This window comes from Fusarium vanettenii, assembly GCF_000151355.1.
Source record: "Fusarium vanettenii 77-13-4 chromosome 7 genomic scaffold NECHAsca_46_chr7_1_0, whole genome shotgun sequence".
Lineage (NCBI taxonomy): Eukaryota > Fungi > Ascomycota > Sordariomycetes > Hypocreales > Nectriaceae > Fusarium > Fusarium vanettenii.
This window is the reverse complement of record NW_003315842.1, coordinates 18,927-34,226: the sequence shown is the minus strand read 5'-3', so window position 1 is coordinate 34,226 and position 15,300 is coordinate 18,927. Positions and strand designations below refer to the sequence as shown.

The window sequence follows — 15,300 nt, the reverse complement described above, 5'->3', positions numbered from 1 at the left end:
CGAGCACGGTGAAAGAGTCGGTCTTTGGTGGAGGATTGATGGATGATGTGTTGCCGGATGGACAGTTGCACCCAAGGTAGATTGCCGAGAAGAATGCGGGGGAACAATGGGGTGGGAAAAACATAACCGCATCGAGGTACGTAACTAGACTAGGTCTCGGCAACTAGCTGGCTCCGCGGATTGAAAGCGGAGGCGGTGCTAATCCTTGGCGCAAGTGCTGGTCGGACTTGTGCATTAACCTCGGTTACGTGGTTTATATCAACTTCTTTGTTGCTGCAATCACACGATACTGAACTATCACGGAAGAATAACGGTCGATTAAAGCATACGGAGCTATCTCCTGATTTCCCGGCTGAGCCAGATAACCCAGACCACCACAGACATGATTCCAAATTCCATCCACCAAGCCGTAATCCACCATTCAGAGAATGTATCGGAATTGCATGTTCTGACTTGTTAGCCGGCTTCTATATGGGATGAACGCTGCATGACTTGCCTTCTTATCAGTAAGATCATCGTCGTAGGCATGGTCGAATCCCTCCATGATCCCAGCGGCATCACGCTTGCGGTTAGACCACATGCATAGAAACCGGTAGACAATGGCGAGGACGGCAGCAGCAAGAGCGGTAACAACTACAACAATAAACCCCTCGGTGTAACGGGGAGCATCCTCTTTCTTGAAGACCAGAGGACCAACGAAATTGCCTGCAAACCATACATGAGCATCCCATCCGTTTTAGCTTGAAAGAGAAGCAACTTACCCAGGCAATATCCAATGTAGAGACCAGAAGAGGCGACAGAGCGCTTGGTATAGCCAGCAGTGTTGGCGATCTGCTGTCCCATGAGCACCGCATAACCAGCACCGACAGACGGCAGGATGTAGCATGCAAAGAGCAAACCGCCTGTTGCCGACTGTGGCAGCTTCCACAGCAAAAGGGCTGCAAAGGTCGTGCCCAGCTGTGCCACAAAAACCAGGTATGATCTGATGTTCATGAACCGGTAAGCCAGGTAAGGCATGATGAGCATGAGAGTGCCGGCATAAGCCCCAGCGGGCATCACGAGGAGTAGGGAGTTGACAGTGCTGAAGCCGAAGCCGTTGATGATGACGGGAACAAAGGTCGAGATGGGTCCGTTGGCAATCATGGAAAGGAACGCAATGGCAAATACGACCCAGAATTTGCTGTCGAGGAGGAGCTCCCAGATCTGAGAAACCTTGAGATGAGTATTGCGGACGCCAGAGTTGTTACTCCTTAGTCTGGCCACGAGGATGTACCGCTCTCTCTCGTTGAAGCCTCTCACACGGACGGGGTCTGGGGGGAGAACAAGGACGAGAAGTATACCCCAAGCGATGGTGATGGCGCCGGAAAAGTAGTACATGTATCTCCAGGAGGATTTGCCTCCATTGATGAGACCAAAGCCGTAGTTCACGAGGGGGGAGAAAACAGAGACGTATCCGGTACAAGAATACCAGATGCTGCAACGTGTCAGCGTGCACAATGGATAAAGCACAGTCGCAACTTACCCCATGCGCATGGCTTGCTCATTCTTCTTGTAGAAGCTTCCCTGTGTCCGATTAGGAACCCAGCACTTGACGACTGGGGTTCACGTGTACTTACAACGATGAGCATGAACATGGGACTGATTCCACTTTCTAGTAGCCCAAGGAAGAACCGCTGAACGTAAAGAGTCTTGTAACCAGTGCAGACGACCGTGAGGATCAAGCATATTCCCCAGACGGTGACGATGCCTGAGGCGACTCGTTCGATGGGGTAACGCTGAGCAAGCATCATGGCTGGATAGGCGCCGACAATGAAGCCAAGATAGAAGATGGCAGCCGAGAAGGAATATCTGCTGCCCTTCAGAAGATCAAGATCTTCCCTCAGACCAAAGAGAGCCTGGATCATGGTAATATCAGCAAACGGGTCACGTCACTGGCATGATCAAAGATGACAATCGCAACTCACCGCTTGGCCCAACATGGCCTTGTCGTAGTATTGAAGCCCGTAAGTTACACACAGGACGGGCATGAGTTTCCAGTCAATCTTCCTGCGCAACTTTTTTTCTTCCTCGTCGCTCCAGCTTTCGTCTCCCTGATACGCCTGCAAGACGCGGAGGGCCTCGTCTTTGTGGACGGTGTCAACGGTCTGTGTACCCTGGAGAGAGCCATCTTCGACGCTCTCTTGGTGCTTGACAGGAGCTTCTTTGTCCGACATTGCTGCTGCTGATGCTTGTTTGCGATGAGCGTCTGATGATTGACAAGGACACCCCCTGAGCGGTTGTTGTTACTTATGTACATAAAAGCTCAACCCCATGGGGAGCAATCTGGGGTAGTCTGGGGTACAGGAGGCTGGCTACAAATTACAGGGCACACCGAGTCTCCCGGCGCGGCGGGCTGGGCGACTTTACCAAACTAGGATTGCCGAAAGAGTAACCGATACTTGATTGAGGGGTTAGGACTCTGGGGCCTGCACTCCGCACCAACTGGAGGTCATCTGATCTTGAACTAACGTTAGTTGGTCGGTGGTTTGTAGCTTATTCACTGCATAGAAACACCTCTCACCTGTGCCTGTACATCTGCTCAAGCCACCATTCGTACGCAATAAGAATTAGAGACTTTGATTGAGTTCAATCCGCTGAACAAACCGACGCCCGCAGTTCTTGACGCCATGTCGAAAACCCCGCCAGTCATCTCCATCCCTCATGGAAAAGCACTACAAGCAGTCAAGCTCATAAACCCAGTCAATTTTGGGCCTGCGATCATCAAGCGATTCATGGAACCTCCCGTCCCGGGTCTTGAGACATTCCGATCGAGCCCTTCCCTCTCTTTTCTCCTTGAACATGACTCAGGAAGAAAGCTGGTCTTTGATCTTGGCATCCGCAAAGACTACGAGAACTACTCTCCCACAATCGCCAAGTACATTCCCACGACCAATTACAATATTGAGGTGGCGGGAAACGTAACGGACATACTGCAAGACAATGGCGTGTCTCTCGGAGATATTGAAGCCGTAATCTGGAGGTAAGCATGGGCATCACGATGCTTGAGACCAAGATCGATTTTGCTCATCCTATCCAGTCATTGGCATTGGGATCACATCGGTGACCCTTCAACATTTCCAGCCACTACAGACTTGGTAGTCGGACCTGGCTTCAAGAAGGCGATGCTTCCGGGTGCTCCCTCAAACCCTGAGTCACCCATCCTAGAAAGCGACTACGAGTAGCTACCCTTGACGACTCGGAGATGCCGAAAAGACATTAACACTCATCAGGGGCCGAAACCTTCGTGAGATTACATTTGATCATGATTCACCGAGAATTGGCCAGTTTCCCGCCTTTGACTACTTCGGCGATGGGTCTTTTTACCTTCTCGATAGCCCTGGGCATGCTGTCGGACATCTTTGCGGCCTTGCTAGAACAACTGACAATCCGCCCACGTTTGTGCTCTTGGGCGGCGACATTTGTCACTACGCGGGCATTTTCAGACCATCCAGCTATCTCCCTGTCCCTGATCGTATCACCCCTCATCCATGTCATGCAACCGAGGACACTGTCTTGTGCCCTGGTGAGGCTTTTGACAGGCTGCAAAAGTCACGCGGAAGAGCATCGACTGATAGCCTGTTCGACCTGACGTTTGGCCTAGATATCGAAGTTGCAAGGAGGACGACTGGCCAGCTGCAGGAGCTTGACTGCGATCAAGACATCTTTGTCATCATAGCTCACGACTCGACAATCAGGGATGGGGTTTCGCATTTCCCGAGGAGCCTGAACGACTGGAAGGCAAGGGGCCTGGGAAAGGGTCTAAAGTGGACATTCCTACGTGATCTTGAGAATTATTGGAGATCGGAAGGACTTTACTAGTCATCCTTGACGTTAACTACATTATCTCAACTCTATACATCTGTTCTTGCAGAATCAACTCTGACTCATATCCTGGTCTCGCCCTCCCCCTAACGTGCGTCAGCTAGCTCATCTGCCAAGACTAAAAGCAGCTAACCGAGCCGACCTGAGGTCGCCTGATGAGAGCCGTTTGGCCTCTGGGCGGGGTTTGGGTGCTCGGCAATGAGACGGTTATCCTCTTTCGGGATAAGCGAATGCGGAGAGGGAGCCTAGGGTGACGGTCTTGAGGGCAAGGTTACCCGGGAGGATCGGCGGGTAGAGCAGGTTAATTAACAAGCCTTTGAGTCGATCTTGATGCTTCATTGAAACAGCACTTTGCCATCAAGTACAACTCAACTGTGGGAAATCTTCTCTACCTCTCAGTTCTCACAACCACGCCTTTTCAAGGTTTCGCAACTAAAACAGCCTCACGATGCCTTCAGCACTAAGTATCAATGGAGAAGCATCCACGTTCAATGACTCCAGTCTCGACTATGATGTCCTCATCGTCGGCGCTGGACTCAGCGGCATCTTGAGTTTATACCGCATGCGTGAACTTGGCTTGAGAGCACGGGTGCTTGAGGCTGGCCCAGCTGAAGGTGGTACCTGGTTCTGGTAAGGATAGCGACAGGCCTGGGTGTACCGGAGCAGCTGCTTACACTGACACAGGAATCGATATCCCGGAGCTCGGTTTGATTCGGAAAGCTACTCGTACATCTTTTCCTTCTCGCAGGAGGTTCTTGATGAGTGGAACTGGACAGAGCATTTTGCTCCTCAGCCAGAAACCCTCCGGTACATCCAGTTCCTCACCAACAAGTTTGACTTGAAGCGCGACATGCAATTCGACACGCAGATCAAGTCAGCCCACTTCCAGGAAGAGAGCTCCTCGTGGCTGTTGAAAGACGAAGAGGGCAACTCTTACACCAGTCGCTATCTCATCACAGCTATGGGCATCTTGAATAAGCCGACGCTTCCCAACATTCCAGGTGTCCAGAACTTCAAGGGAGAGTCCTGGCATACAGCGCGATGGCCCGAAGATGCCTCTAGCCTCCAAGGGAAGCGCGTCGGCATCATTGGCACTGGAGCAACTGCCATCCAAACCATTCAGGCCATCTCAGACAAGGTTGGGCATCTGATCGTCTTCCAGAGGACGCCAAACTGGACCGTGCCTCTTCGGAACTCCAAGATCAGCCCCGAGGAGATGGAGGAGATCCGCAAGAGCTACCCTGAGATATTCCGTAAATGTCTCGAGTCATATTCATGCTTTATCCACGTGAGCGACACCAGAAGCGTCTTCTCAATGACAGAGGAGGAGCGGCAAGCACACTGGGAGAAACTATACTCTCTTCCAGGGTTCGCCAAGGTTCTGAGCATCTCATCCGACGTCGCCACGGACCGCAAGGCGAATGAGCTATACAGCAAGTTTCACGCCGACAAGATTCGAGCTCGCGTCAATGACCCGGAGGTGGCAGAAAAGCTGATTCCAAAGAATCATGGGTTTGGAACTAGGAGAGTGCCTCTGGAGAGCGGCTACTTTGAGGTTTACAACCAACCCAACGTCAAGCTGGTTGACATAAGGGAGAACCCTATCTCTCAGATCACTGAAACGGGTGTTGAAACTGGCGAATCGACTCACGAGTTGGATATCCTCATCTATGCCACTGGCTTCGATGCCGTCACTGGGTCTTTCAACGCTGTGGACTTTGAAGGCCGGAACGGGACCAAGCTCAAGGATGTCTGGAACAACGGTATTAGAACATTCCTTGGCCTTACCGTCCAGGATTTCCCCAACATGTTCATGATAATGGGACCTCACCAAATGTTTGGCAATATTCCACGGTATGCTCACCTTTCGAACTTTTATGATTATTATATCTGATGTACTGACTCTTAAAGCTCGATCGAGTACGCCGTGGACTGGGTAGCCGAGTTTATGCGACACGCCCGAGACACCAACATTACCTACGTGGAAGCCACAGAGAAGGGCATGGACCAGTGGACGGAGCATGTCCATGACTGTGGTAAGGGACTGCTGGCAAACGAGGTCGATTCGTGGATGACTGGAGTGAATAAGAACCTGCCCCATAAGCAGAAGAGGTCGATGACGAGATACAATGGACCAGCGCCTGGGTACCGTAAGAGATGTGATGAGGTCAAGGCGAGGGGGTATTCAGACTTTGTAATAAGACACCAGTAGGACAGAGATATATTGAGATGCGGGTTAGCTCAAGATTGGAGGCATTTTCACGCAAGTTGGGACAAGATATGTACATCAACTTTGAATCCTGATCTTCGAAGACGGAGCAGGCTTTGACAAGGCCCAACGGATTCCTTCCTCCATAACCTTGTCCCATCTTTCAGACTCGGTCAACTGCTCACCGAATCGACGAAAGCCGTGAGGGAGGCCCTTAAAGACGTGGACATCTGTGGAAACTCTGTCCCAAGTGATAGTTAGCAAATGGTTTAACCCTTGAACGGGATGGCTCACCCTGCCTCAGCAAGTCTCTTTCCATACAACAGTCCCTCATCTCGTAGCGGATCAAGGCCTGCTATTCCAAGGACTGTCGGTGGTAGGCCTCCCACCTGATGTTCCGAGGCATTTCCAGGATTTAGTCGAAGGTCTTGGGGGTTTGGGTTTGTGATCTTGAGCAGTTCCGTGAAGAATTTGGCCGTCTTTGTGGGAAGAATTGGCGCATGTTCATTTTCCAGATACGATGAGACTGAAGGGTCCTTCAGCTGCTCGAGCTGTGATTGATAGCAGTCCATATGGATGAGGCATGGAATCATTAGAACTTGACCGGCAAGTTCGGGCCGCAACAGAGCATTGGGTGAAAGGTTTTGCGTAAGGGCCAACGCTGCCGCAAGCTGAGCCCCAGCCGAGATGCCACCAACTAAGACCTGGCTGTCATCTCCGAAGAGCTCCTCAATATGGTCGTGAACCCAGTGAAATGCATCCTCCGCATCGTCCCAAGCCATTGGATAGGTGGCCTCAGGCGTGTGGCGGTAGTTGACGTTGATGACGATTACCATGGCACCGCTGGCGATGCGAGTACAGATGGCATCTTCTGAAGAGAGCGATCCGAACAGATATCCCCCGCCGTGTAAATGGATGTAGATGGGAAGGCGAGTGGCTGGGTCTGCTGACGTTGGTCGGTAGCCTCGAGCTTCAACCGTAGCGCCGTCTCGTGTGCCAATGCGGTAATCGTTGATGTGAACAAGATGCGACAAAGACTCCATGGATTTTGCTGAGATCTCTTCTCGTCCTTTGTTGACCACCCTCTTACGCTCCTCGAGGCTTCCAAAGGTGGGAGGAGGCGGAAGAGTTGCTTCTACCGCCAACCATTCGGGAGACTTGCCGCCGTACTCGGAAAAGTCGCACATTCTTGCTGAAGCGTCAACTCTTGGAGAATCGTCAGGGTTTCGAGTAACAAGGACAGTCCAAAATGCCAACCCTCAACTCTACAACCAGTACCTAAGAGACGTGACTGAGGTCGGCCATTGCTACTGATCTGCCTCGGCTCATTTGCTTACCCCGCAGGCACGTCCGATCATCATGTCGGTATACCTGATTAGGTTAACCAGAAGGTGACCATCATTGGACCAACTAATAATCACGGTGTTGCTGCTCATCTAAGTGTAATTAGACTATGATACTGTGTCAAAGAGTTACTCAGTTTATTGGTTCAGGTAACAAACATCCCAACAATGGCTCCTGATATCCCTGCAGAACCACCATCGCGATCTTTGGCTGGAAAAGTCGCTATAGTTACAGGCGCTGGCTGCTTCGGAGATGGAATTGGCAACGGACGAGCAATCTCAATCATGCTAGCTGATGAGGGCTGCAATGTGGTATGTCTGGACATGAGCCTGGAATGGGCATCGAAAACGGCCGAGATGGCTATCCTTGGACACGAAGGAGTCTCGGCTGTCCCGATGGAAGGAGACGTCACCAACTCTAGCGACTGTGAGAAGGCTGTTTCTCTGGCTTTGAACACATTTGGTCGTCTGGATATTCTTGTCAACAATGTCGGGATAGCGGGTGCTCGAGGAACAGCAACCGAAGTCGACATGGACGATTGGTCGACAGGTCTCAACGTCAACGTGTCGAGCATGGTGTTGATGGCCAAACATGCAATCCCGGCTATGATGAAGAACAAGGGCGAGGCTAAAGGTGCCATTATCAACATGGGCAGTGTAGCTGGGCTCAAGGGTGGGACACCACATCTGTTGTATCCTACTGCCAAAGGCGCCGTCGTCAACATGACCAGGGCAATGGCAGCTCATCACGCCAAAGACGGTATCCGAGTCAATTGCGTTTGTCCTGGGGTAAGTAGATTGCAACCTGTGGCGAGCTCTGCTGACTGCGTCTAGATGTTGTACACACCAATGATGTACGCCAAGGGTATGTCCGAGGAGGCTAGGGAAGCCAGGAAAGCCCGAAGCTTGCTGAGTACTGAGGGAACAGGATGGGATGCCGCCTGTGCCGTTGTTTTCCTCGCGAGTAATCACGCTAGATGGATCACAGGAGCGATATTGCCGGTGGATGCTGGAGCTACCGCTGCCGTCGGAATAGGCATGCCGGCAAGCGCCAGTGTCAACGGATGAGTTTTGACCATTGTGAAATATGAATATGTAGTAACAAAGTCGTTTTGTTGTGTATTGAAACTTGCGTATTGAGCTACTCATGCTGTGCTGCTCTGGCTCCCTTCTTCGACCTTCGTCAAGCCGAACCAAATGCGTCATGGAGCTCATTTAACACTAGCTAATCATGGGTCAATGCTACACGCGCCCGAACTTCGCCCCTTACAAGAGATTCGAGTACTTGAGGAAACTCGGCCAGTTTCGACGTGTCGACTTGGGGTGTGATAGACCCATTGGCAATCAACTGCAAGACCTCTTCAAGATCCCTCACCTGTCCTCCGTAAGAAAATATGTAGGACAACCTCTTTCTTGTGCCAATCTTCATATGAATCGTGTTCTCTGTGTCGAGACTTCCAATGCAGATCAGCTTCCCGCCCCGTCGAACTAATGCATGCCCCCAAGTCAGTTTAGGATTCTTGCTTCAGCATGATTCGTACTGTTTCTTACCGATGTGTTGAGCATCTTCAAAAGTTTGATGAGTGCCAACAAAGTCCAGCACCGTATCAATTTTGCCATCAAGTTTAGCCTCGGTGACGAACTTCTGTGGTGATGCTCCTATCGGGACAATATCACAAGGCGGTATCCCGAGCGTCTGGGCCTCGTCCAGACGCTCCTGTCTGATATCCGACACAATGATCCTGGGTCCTATGTGCAGGAGGATCTGCAAGGCATTGAAACCTAACCCGCCAAGGCCAAAGAGGAAAACCGTCTCATGGGACTTGACCTCTGCCCTCCTTCTTATGGCGTGGTATGCGGTGTTGACGGCGTCCGTAGCAACCGCTGCTTGCGCTGACGTGACGCCTGGCAGAACATGGGTTAGCACAGCTCAATTTGTTTTATTTCCTGGCTGTCTCTTGACATTACGCACCTGAGGGAACCTTGACTACGCCTCGGATATCAACAGCTGCGTATGGTGCATAGAATCCATCCTGTCCTATCCCGGAGTGATGACCCTTCTCACAAAGCTGACTCAAGTCACGGGAGCATTCAGGGCAATCTTGGTGTCCACAGCCAGGCACAGCGTGAAGAGCAACAATATCTCCCTACATGGAAGTTAGTCAGCCTCCTCTTGTGGAAGCTCAGATGGAGATGACTTTACCACTTGGAACTTGTCCTGATGAACGGCTGAGCCAAGTTCAACAATCTGCCCACACCCTTCATGGCCCTGATATTTCGTGATTAGTTAAAGGCCAGATGAATTTGTGTTTCTTTCTCAAGTTTCTCACCAATGTGTACTTCTCCTCAAACCAAGATGCCTGTTTGTCGATGGTAAGTAGTGAATGATCGCTTCTGCATACTGTGGCCCAGTCAGAGCTTAGGATCTCATGTCTGGTGTTTCGTCTTACCTCCGGATGCTAACATCTTGCAGAGAACACCCGTAGGCGAGACTTTAGGCACGGGAACCTCTTCAAAGACCTCGTTGATTGTTAGCGTAGGACTTCGTTACTGTTTTTGGACCGCCTCGTACTGGTTTACTGCTTCCTCTATGCTTCCTCCAAGCCAACATGGTTGCGGGCAACTGCGTAGTGGTCATGGCTTGTTGTGTGTATTACCTATCACTGTTCAACAGACTATCACTTGAGGTTTGGCTTACTCTCCTCTCCCTACAGCGCATTACTTAGATATTAACCCATGCAGGAGGTGAGCTCTCGGGCGCCTATTTCCGGGATGCCGGCGGGGTTGCTCTCAACCGGCTTCATGCTCGGCTATCCTCAACCGTCTTAGCGCATCTATCTTGATTTGACTACAGCAGCGGCAAGACACACGATGCTATCAAGCATGATCTCCCGTGGCCGTATATTTTGCTTGGTTGGTATTCACCCAACTTGTCTCAAGCTCACCCAGTCCCTTTCAGACGAGGTAGGCTAACGCCCTTGTTAACATCATGGTGTTCCACCCTCCCGCCTGGGTTCCAGAACTCCCGATTGGTCAGGGTCATCTGGTCAATCTTTGACGTGACTCTCCTGCTGACGGACTTCTAGCGCCCCCGGATTCGATTCCAATTGCAGAGTTCATGAGCAACGAAGCATATGGCCGCCGTCCACTTTCTGAGAGCAGGCACCCTTTCACCTGTGGTATCACTGGTCGCACATACTCGGCCACCGAACTCTTTCAACGTTCCGAGCATGTGGCTAGGTCCCTAGCTAAGAGACTTGGCTGGGAAGTGAACCAAGGCACTGCTTGGGATAAGGTACTGGCAATCTTCTCGCTCAATACAGTACGTGACAAGATGACGACTTGATGAGAGGAGCTCACTACTGACTCGCCAAGGTCGATTTCGTAACGGCGATATATGGAGTTCACAGGCTATCTGGAATTGTTACTCCAGTCAACGCTGCAAGCTCGGCTGCAGAATTGGCACATCAATTGAAGTCATCAGGAGCTAGGGCTCTGGTCACTTGCGCCCCTTTGGCAGAGACTGCTTTCGCGGCTGCCCGGAGTGCATGCATACCTGATGAGAACATCTTCTTGTTCGACATTCCAGGCATGGAAACATCTTCGCAAATCACTCACAGGACGATTGAGAACCTCGTCAAGCAAGGTTCTAATCTTCCCGAGCTCGATCCTCTCAGATGGGTCCCGGGACAAGGAGCTCGGCAGCCCGCCTTCCTGTGCTATTCAAGCGGAACTTCAGGGCTACCAGTGAGTGCTCTACCTCATCACGGAGAACCCAAGGCTCACGATACGGGTAGAAAGCGGTCATGATCTCCCACGCTAATGTCATTGCAAACGTGCTGCAGCATGTCACCTACGACTCAGTTGGCCGAGCAAGGAAAGGTGTCGAAACGCAAGCAGTATCAGGCTTTCTGCCCTTTAGCCATATCTACGGTTTGGTCATTGCATGTCATACTAGTACTTGGAGGGGCGATCAGGTCATTGTTCTCCCCAAGTTTGAGCTAAAGGCTTTTCTCGAATCAATTCAAGGATTCGAAATTCGTCAGCTTCTACTGGTAAGCTACCACTCCACCAAGCTACCCAGTGCTAATAAGTCAGGTACCGCCTATCATCATCAGGATGTTACAGTTGAAGGATACTTGCGCAAAGTACGACTTGAGCAGTGTCAAGTTTCTATATAGCGGAGCAGCACCTTTAGCTGAGGAAACCATGCAAGAGCTGAAAAGCATTTATCCTGGATGGACAGTTGGTCAAGCGTACGGTCAGTTTGCTAATGGCATCTCGTTGAAGGTTGCTGATTTGAGAACTCAAGGCATGACTGAAACAGCAACGGTTGTTTCATCGCCGAGTGAGCACGACATCTTTATGAAAGCCTCCGGGTCTTTACTTCCAGGAACCAAAGCCAAAATCGTAGACACGGCGGGCAACGAGATCACTAGCTATGATTGCTCGGGAGAGCTTCTGGTCCAGGCCCCTTCCGTTGTGCTAGGCTATCTTAACAACGAGAAAGCAACAACTGAGACGTTTGTTTTTGATGCTGATGGTCGTTGGATACGGACAGGAGACGAGGCTCTCTTTACTCTAGCCCCATCTGGTAACGAGCAACTCGTCATTGTTGATCGAATCAAGGAACTCATCAAAGTCAAGGTCAGCCAGATTAGCATGTCTTGGCAATACATACTGACAGGCTACAGGGTCATCAAGTTGCCCCCGCGGAGCTCGAAGCGCATATCCTCTCACATCCTTCTGTCTCAGACTGTGCAGTGATACAAGTACCCGACGGGCGCTCTGGAGAAGTGCCCAAGGCTTTTGTTGTGCGAAGCCCCGTTGCGGAGGCAGCTGCTGAAGAAGAGCTTGTGCAGGATATTAGCAAGTATGTGGCGGCTCATAAAGCCCCGTATAAACAACTGAAAGGTGGTGTTGAGTTTCTAGACTCTATTCCAAAGAGTCCAAGCGGAAAGATTCTCAGACGGGTTTTGAGAGATAGAGAGAAGCGCCGAAGCAAGATATAGCGAAGGAATTTTACTAGTTGACTTGAAGGTGAAAGTCAGAGAAGGCGTTACAACCTCCCTTGTACACCTAGAGAGTCTCAAAGATCGTAAGAACTTGGCTGTGAGCTCTGAGCTTGAGCTTTGTGATGGTACGTTGGTGTTGCTACCGTATCTGCTTGCCGGGCCGCTCAAGTGCGTTTGCTTCACAGCGCACGTCATCGGCATTACTCGGCGTAAAATAACAGCGATTCATTGAGCTTCCTTGCCGATATAGCCGTGTAGGTGCGAGTGCTTTGCAATGTAAATCATCTGTACTGCTACTGCAACATCAAAGTGAAGTAAAAGCCGGGAATCTGCATTCTGTTGCAATTGTTATGGAGCGCTTACATTACGTGAGACAATGTGAGGTTGGTCACCCGCATGCGTTCTTTGCAGGTTGCATATGCTCTCAAGGGTGAATACGCTCTGAACGCTGAATACGCTGTAAATTCTGAATACGCTCTGATGACTCAATACGCTCCGTTGAAGGGTGCATACGTTGGAAGAATGAATGTACTTTGAGGATTGAATAATATCTGATGATTCAGTACCCGGAGGCTTGTGGATCAAAGCGTCACGACTGTAGATATATAAACTAACGTTCATATCTCAGTCAAGAGTATTCCTTCATTCACCAAAGCCAAACATTCCCAACATCACCGAAACCATTCTTTCGATCTTACATTCAGTAAAAACCTTCTTCGTACTTTGAACATCTTTGAAAATGCATTTCTCTAAGCTCCTCGTCACCGCCGCCGCCGTCTTCATCCAAGGCAGCCTTGCAGTTGGAGTCAAGACCTACAGTGGTCGTGACTGCACCGGCACGGAACAGATTCTCAAGGTTGATCATAATGCAGCCTGCAACCCTGACGTCCAACGATTCCAATCTTACAAGGAAAATGGATTTGGACCGAGCAACGGGCAGAGAATTGCATTCTATGCTCAACCTAGCTGCTCTCAGGAGTCGTTCATATATGACACGTACTCTTACAATGGAGATTACTTCCACTCCAAGCAATGCTACAACATCAACGGCCATTCTCCTGTGCAGTACGCTCAGGGCATGAAGCTCTACTAGTCGGGTATGTTGGCATTCTTTCCTCCCTTGAAATGGCTTGGATGAGTTTTTAACTTGGCCCTTTACAAATAGTCACCACGGCTTCATTTCTCACACACCTCACACACCTCACTTATAAGGGCTTCGAGTACGTACGGAAGAGGAAGGCAAACAAGATGAGTGGACCAAGTACATGAGGTGAACGGGAGCGAGTTCTGCAGAGTAGTGGATCAGCGGAGGGATAGGTGCAGCTGGTGGAAATATATCAAGACTAGACAGAATTGAATTCAACATTCATTGGAGCCGATGACTAGTAAAGAATAACAACGTGATCAAAGACAGAAAGATAGAAGATAAAGTGAAAAAGAAATCACAGCAGGCTGCTTCGACCCATGGCGTCCCTTAGCAACTCTTGCAGCCAGTTCGGCCAGCCCTTTATTGTGCTGAAGAAGGACATGTTATCTGGCAGAATCAATTGGCCACCCCGGCGGGCAAATACCTGTTTCAACGTACGGCCCGCAACCTCCTGGGGCGAAAGCATCTTGCCGTCCCTACGCTCAATCTCGTCGGCGTTGTCAGGGGACATCGGGGTCCGCACCCAGCTGGGCTGGACTATCGTGGTTATGATCCCGTTGGCCTTGTACTTGGTCTTGAGCTCGGTGTTCAGGCCCTCGTGGAACGTCAAGGAAGCAGCCTTTGAGGCGCAGTAGTCGACCATTCTTGGCAGTGCCATATAGGCCGTGACGCTTGAAGTGGTAACGACTTGTCCTTTGTTTTCCTTGATCATGCTAGGCAGGAACTCCTTGGTCAATAACCAAAGAGCGATTGCATTGACACCGAAGATCTTGGGGAGGAACTCGGCGGGTGTTTCGAGAATGGTATGAGGCGCGGCAACCCCAGCGTTGTTGATCAGGATGGTCGGGTTGCCAAAGGTCTTTCGGATCGTCGCCGCTGCCTCTGCGATGGCGGCCGCCGACGTAATATCGGTTTTGGCGTACAGGATCAGGGGGTGTCCCGTCATATCATCGGGGAGTGGAATAACGTCGAGGATGGCGACCTTGACCTGCTTGTGGATGAGGCCAATGACGAGCTCCCTCCCAATGCCACCGCAGCCCCCAGTCACAACAGCAACCTCTTCATCCCAGTTCCAGCCGGGATAGGCCGTCACGCGCCAACTGTTCAAAGCCCACGCATTCAGTGCTCTGTTGGCAAGTTTGGTGAGGCCCAGACCCAGGGCGGCGCCGAGGAGCGCTTTCACGCCTCCGCGGCCGATGATTGGGGAAAGATAGGGGCTCTGCAATACGAGGTCGGTGTACTGTGGTGGGCCGTATGCTATGGGGGCAAGGATGGCGGAGGCGGGGAGGAGGAGACTCATTGCAGCGTTGGGATTTCAGTTGGGTGGGAAGACGGGGTGAAACAAGGCCAAGTCAAGCATGAAATCAACGAGACGTAAGAATCTTGCGCCTCGACTTTAACCTGAGTCTGTTGGGATAGTCTGGCGGCCCAAAGTCTGATTGTAGGCTAACTCTGTCTTTACTTCTCCGAACGGACGCCGAGTGAAAGCTGTATGTTGCCTACATTGTATCATGCTGACAATTCTATACGTCTTTCCACCATCTCTTCCACCGAGCCGGTCAAAGGTAGGTGAAGCGTCTATCCTTTCTCGCTCGATTCAGCTAGTAGTTTCATTTACCCCGACGGCCCAATAGTTGATCCGACTACCCCCTATACGCGTATACCTTGTCCTAGTCCATAGGTATCTACGTATACTTTACCCTAGTACCAAAGAAGCGCTGGAAT

At 50.9% G+C, this 15,300-nt stretch overlaps 9 protein-coding genes across 9 annotated transcripts; 5 read left to right on the top strand and 4 right to left on the bottom strand.

Moving 5' to 3' along the window:
* Nucleotides 1-421: 421 nt before the first annotated feature.
* On the bottom strand, nt 422-2,213 carry NECHADRAFT_44350 (uncharacterized protein; the record flags this gene model as incomplete). Its single annotated transcript, XM_003041404.1, has 5 exons — nt 422-705; nt 762-1,474; nt 1,523-1,563; nt 1,617-1,895; nt 1,965-2,213. The coding sequence occupies 5 exons, from the start codon at nt 2,211-2,213 to the stop codon at nt 422-424; spliced, it is 1,566 nt and encodes a 521-aa protein (XP_003041450.1).
* A 453-nt stretch (nt 2,214-2,666) lies between these two features.
* NECHADRAFT_44373 (uncharacterized protein) lies at nt 2,667-3,858 on the top strand (the record flags this gene model as incomplete). Its single annotated transcript, XM_003041440.1, has 3 exons — nt 2,667-3,019; nt 3,077-3,217; nt 3,270-3,858. 3 exons carry the CDS (start codon nt 2,667-2,669, stop codon nt 3,856-3,858), a joined length of 1,083 nt encoding a protein of 360 aa, XP_003041486.1.
* A 451-nt stretch (nt 3,859-4,309) lies between these two features.
* On the top strand, nt 4,310-6,073 carry NECHADRAFT_44330 (uncharacterized protein; the record flags this gene model as incomplete). The annotated part of the gene is made up of 3 exons (XM_003041439.1): nt 4,310-4,491; nt 4,546-5,715; nt 5,773-6,073. The coding sequence occupies 3 exons, from the start codon at nt 4,310-4,312 to the stop codon at nt 6,071-6,073; spliced, it is 1,653 nt and encodes a 550-aa protein (XP_003041485.1).
* A 108-nt stretch (nt 6,074-6,181) lies between these two features.
* NECHADRAFT_26685 (uncharacterized protein) lies at nt 6,182-7,257 on the bottom strand (the record flags this gene model as incomplete). Its single annotated transcript, XM_003041403.1, has 2 exons — nt 6,182-6,311; nt 6,365-7,257. Coding segments are annotated over 2 exons (1,023 nt in total), but the record flags the coding sequence as incomplete, so codon positions are not given.
* Nucleotides 7,258-7,581: 324 nt separating this feature from the next.
* Nucleotides 7,582-8,481, top strand: NECHADRAFT_44380 (uncharacterized protein; the record flags this gene model as incomplete). The annotated part of the gene is made up of 2 exons (XM_003041438.1): nt 7,582-8,202; nt 8,248-8,481. 2 exons carry the CDS (start codon nt 7,582-7,584, stop codon nt 8,479-8,481), a joined length of 855 nt encoding a protein of 284 aa, XP_003041484.1.
* Nucleotides 8,482-8,638: 157 nt separating this feature from the next.
* NECHADRAFT_94749 (uncharacterized protein) lies at nt 8,639-10,051 on the bottom strand (the record flags this gene model as incomplete). Its single annotated transcript, XM_003041402.1, has 7 exons — nt 8,639-8,901; nt 8,965-9,318; nt 9,386-9,560; nt 9,617-9,682; nt 9,744-9,814; nt 9,864-9,933; nt 9,965-10,051. 7 exons carry the CDS (start codon nt 10,049-10,051, stop codon nt 8,639-8,641), a joined length of 1,086 nt encoding a protein of 361 aa, XP_003041448.1.
* Nucleotides 10,052-10,402: 351 nt separating this feature from the next.
* On the top strand, nt 10,403-12,425 carry NECHADRAFT_44354 (uncharacterized protein; the record flags this gene model as incomplete). Its single annotated transcript, XM_003041437.1, has 7 exons — nt 10,403-10,445; nt 10,500-10,735; nt 10,789-11,160; nt 11,211-11,468; nt 11,512-11,678; nt 11,763-12,060; nt 12,108-12,425. 7 exons carry the CDS (start codon nt 10,403-10,405, stop codon nt 12,423-12,425), a joined length of 1,692 nt encoding a protein of 563 aa, XP_003041483.1.
* Nucleotides 12,426-13,167: 742 nt separating this feature from the next.
* NECHADRAFT_82177 (uncharacterized protein) lies at nt 13,168-13,521 on the top strand (the record flags this gene model as incomplete). Its single annotated transcript, XM_003041436.1, has 1 exon — nt 13,168-13,521. The coding sequence occupies one exon, from the start codon at nt 13,168-13,170 to the stop codon at nt 13,519-13,521; it is 354 nt and encodes a 117-aa protein (XP_003041482.1).
* A 349-nt stretch (nt 13,522-13,870) lies between these two features.
* Nucleotides 13,871-14,875, bottom strand: NECHADRAFT_94746 (uncharacterized protein; the record flags this gene model as incomplete). The annotated part of the gene is made up of 2 exons (XM_003041401.1): nt 13,871-14,675; nt 14,817-14,875. 2 exons carry the CDS (start codon nt 14,873-14,875, stop codon nt 13,871-13,873), a joined length of 864 nt encoding a protein of 287 aa, XP_003041447.1.
* Between the last annotated feature and the right edge of the window lie 425 nt (nt 14,876-15,300).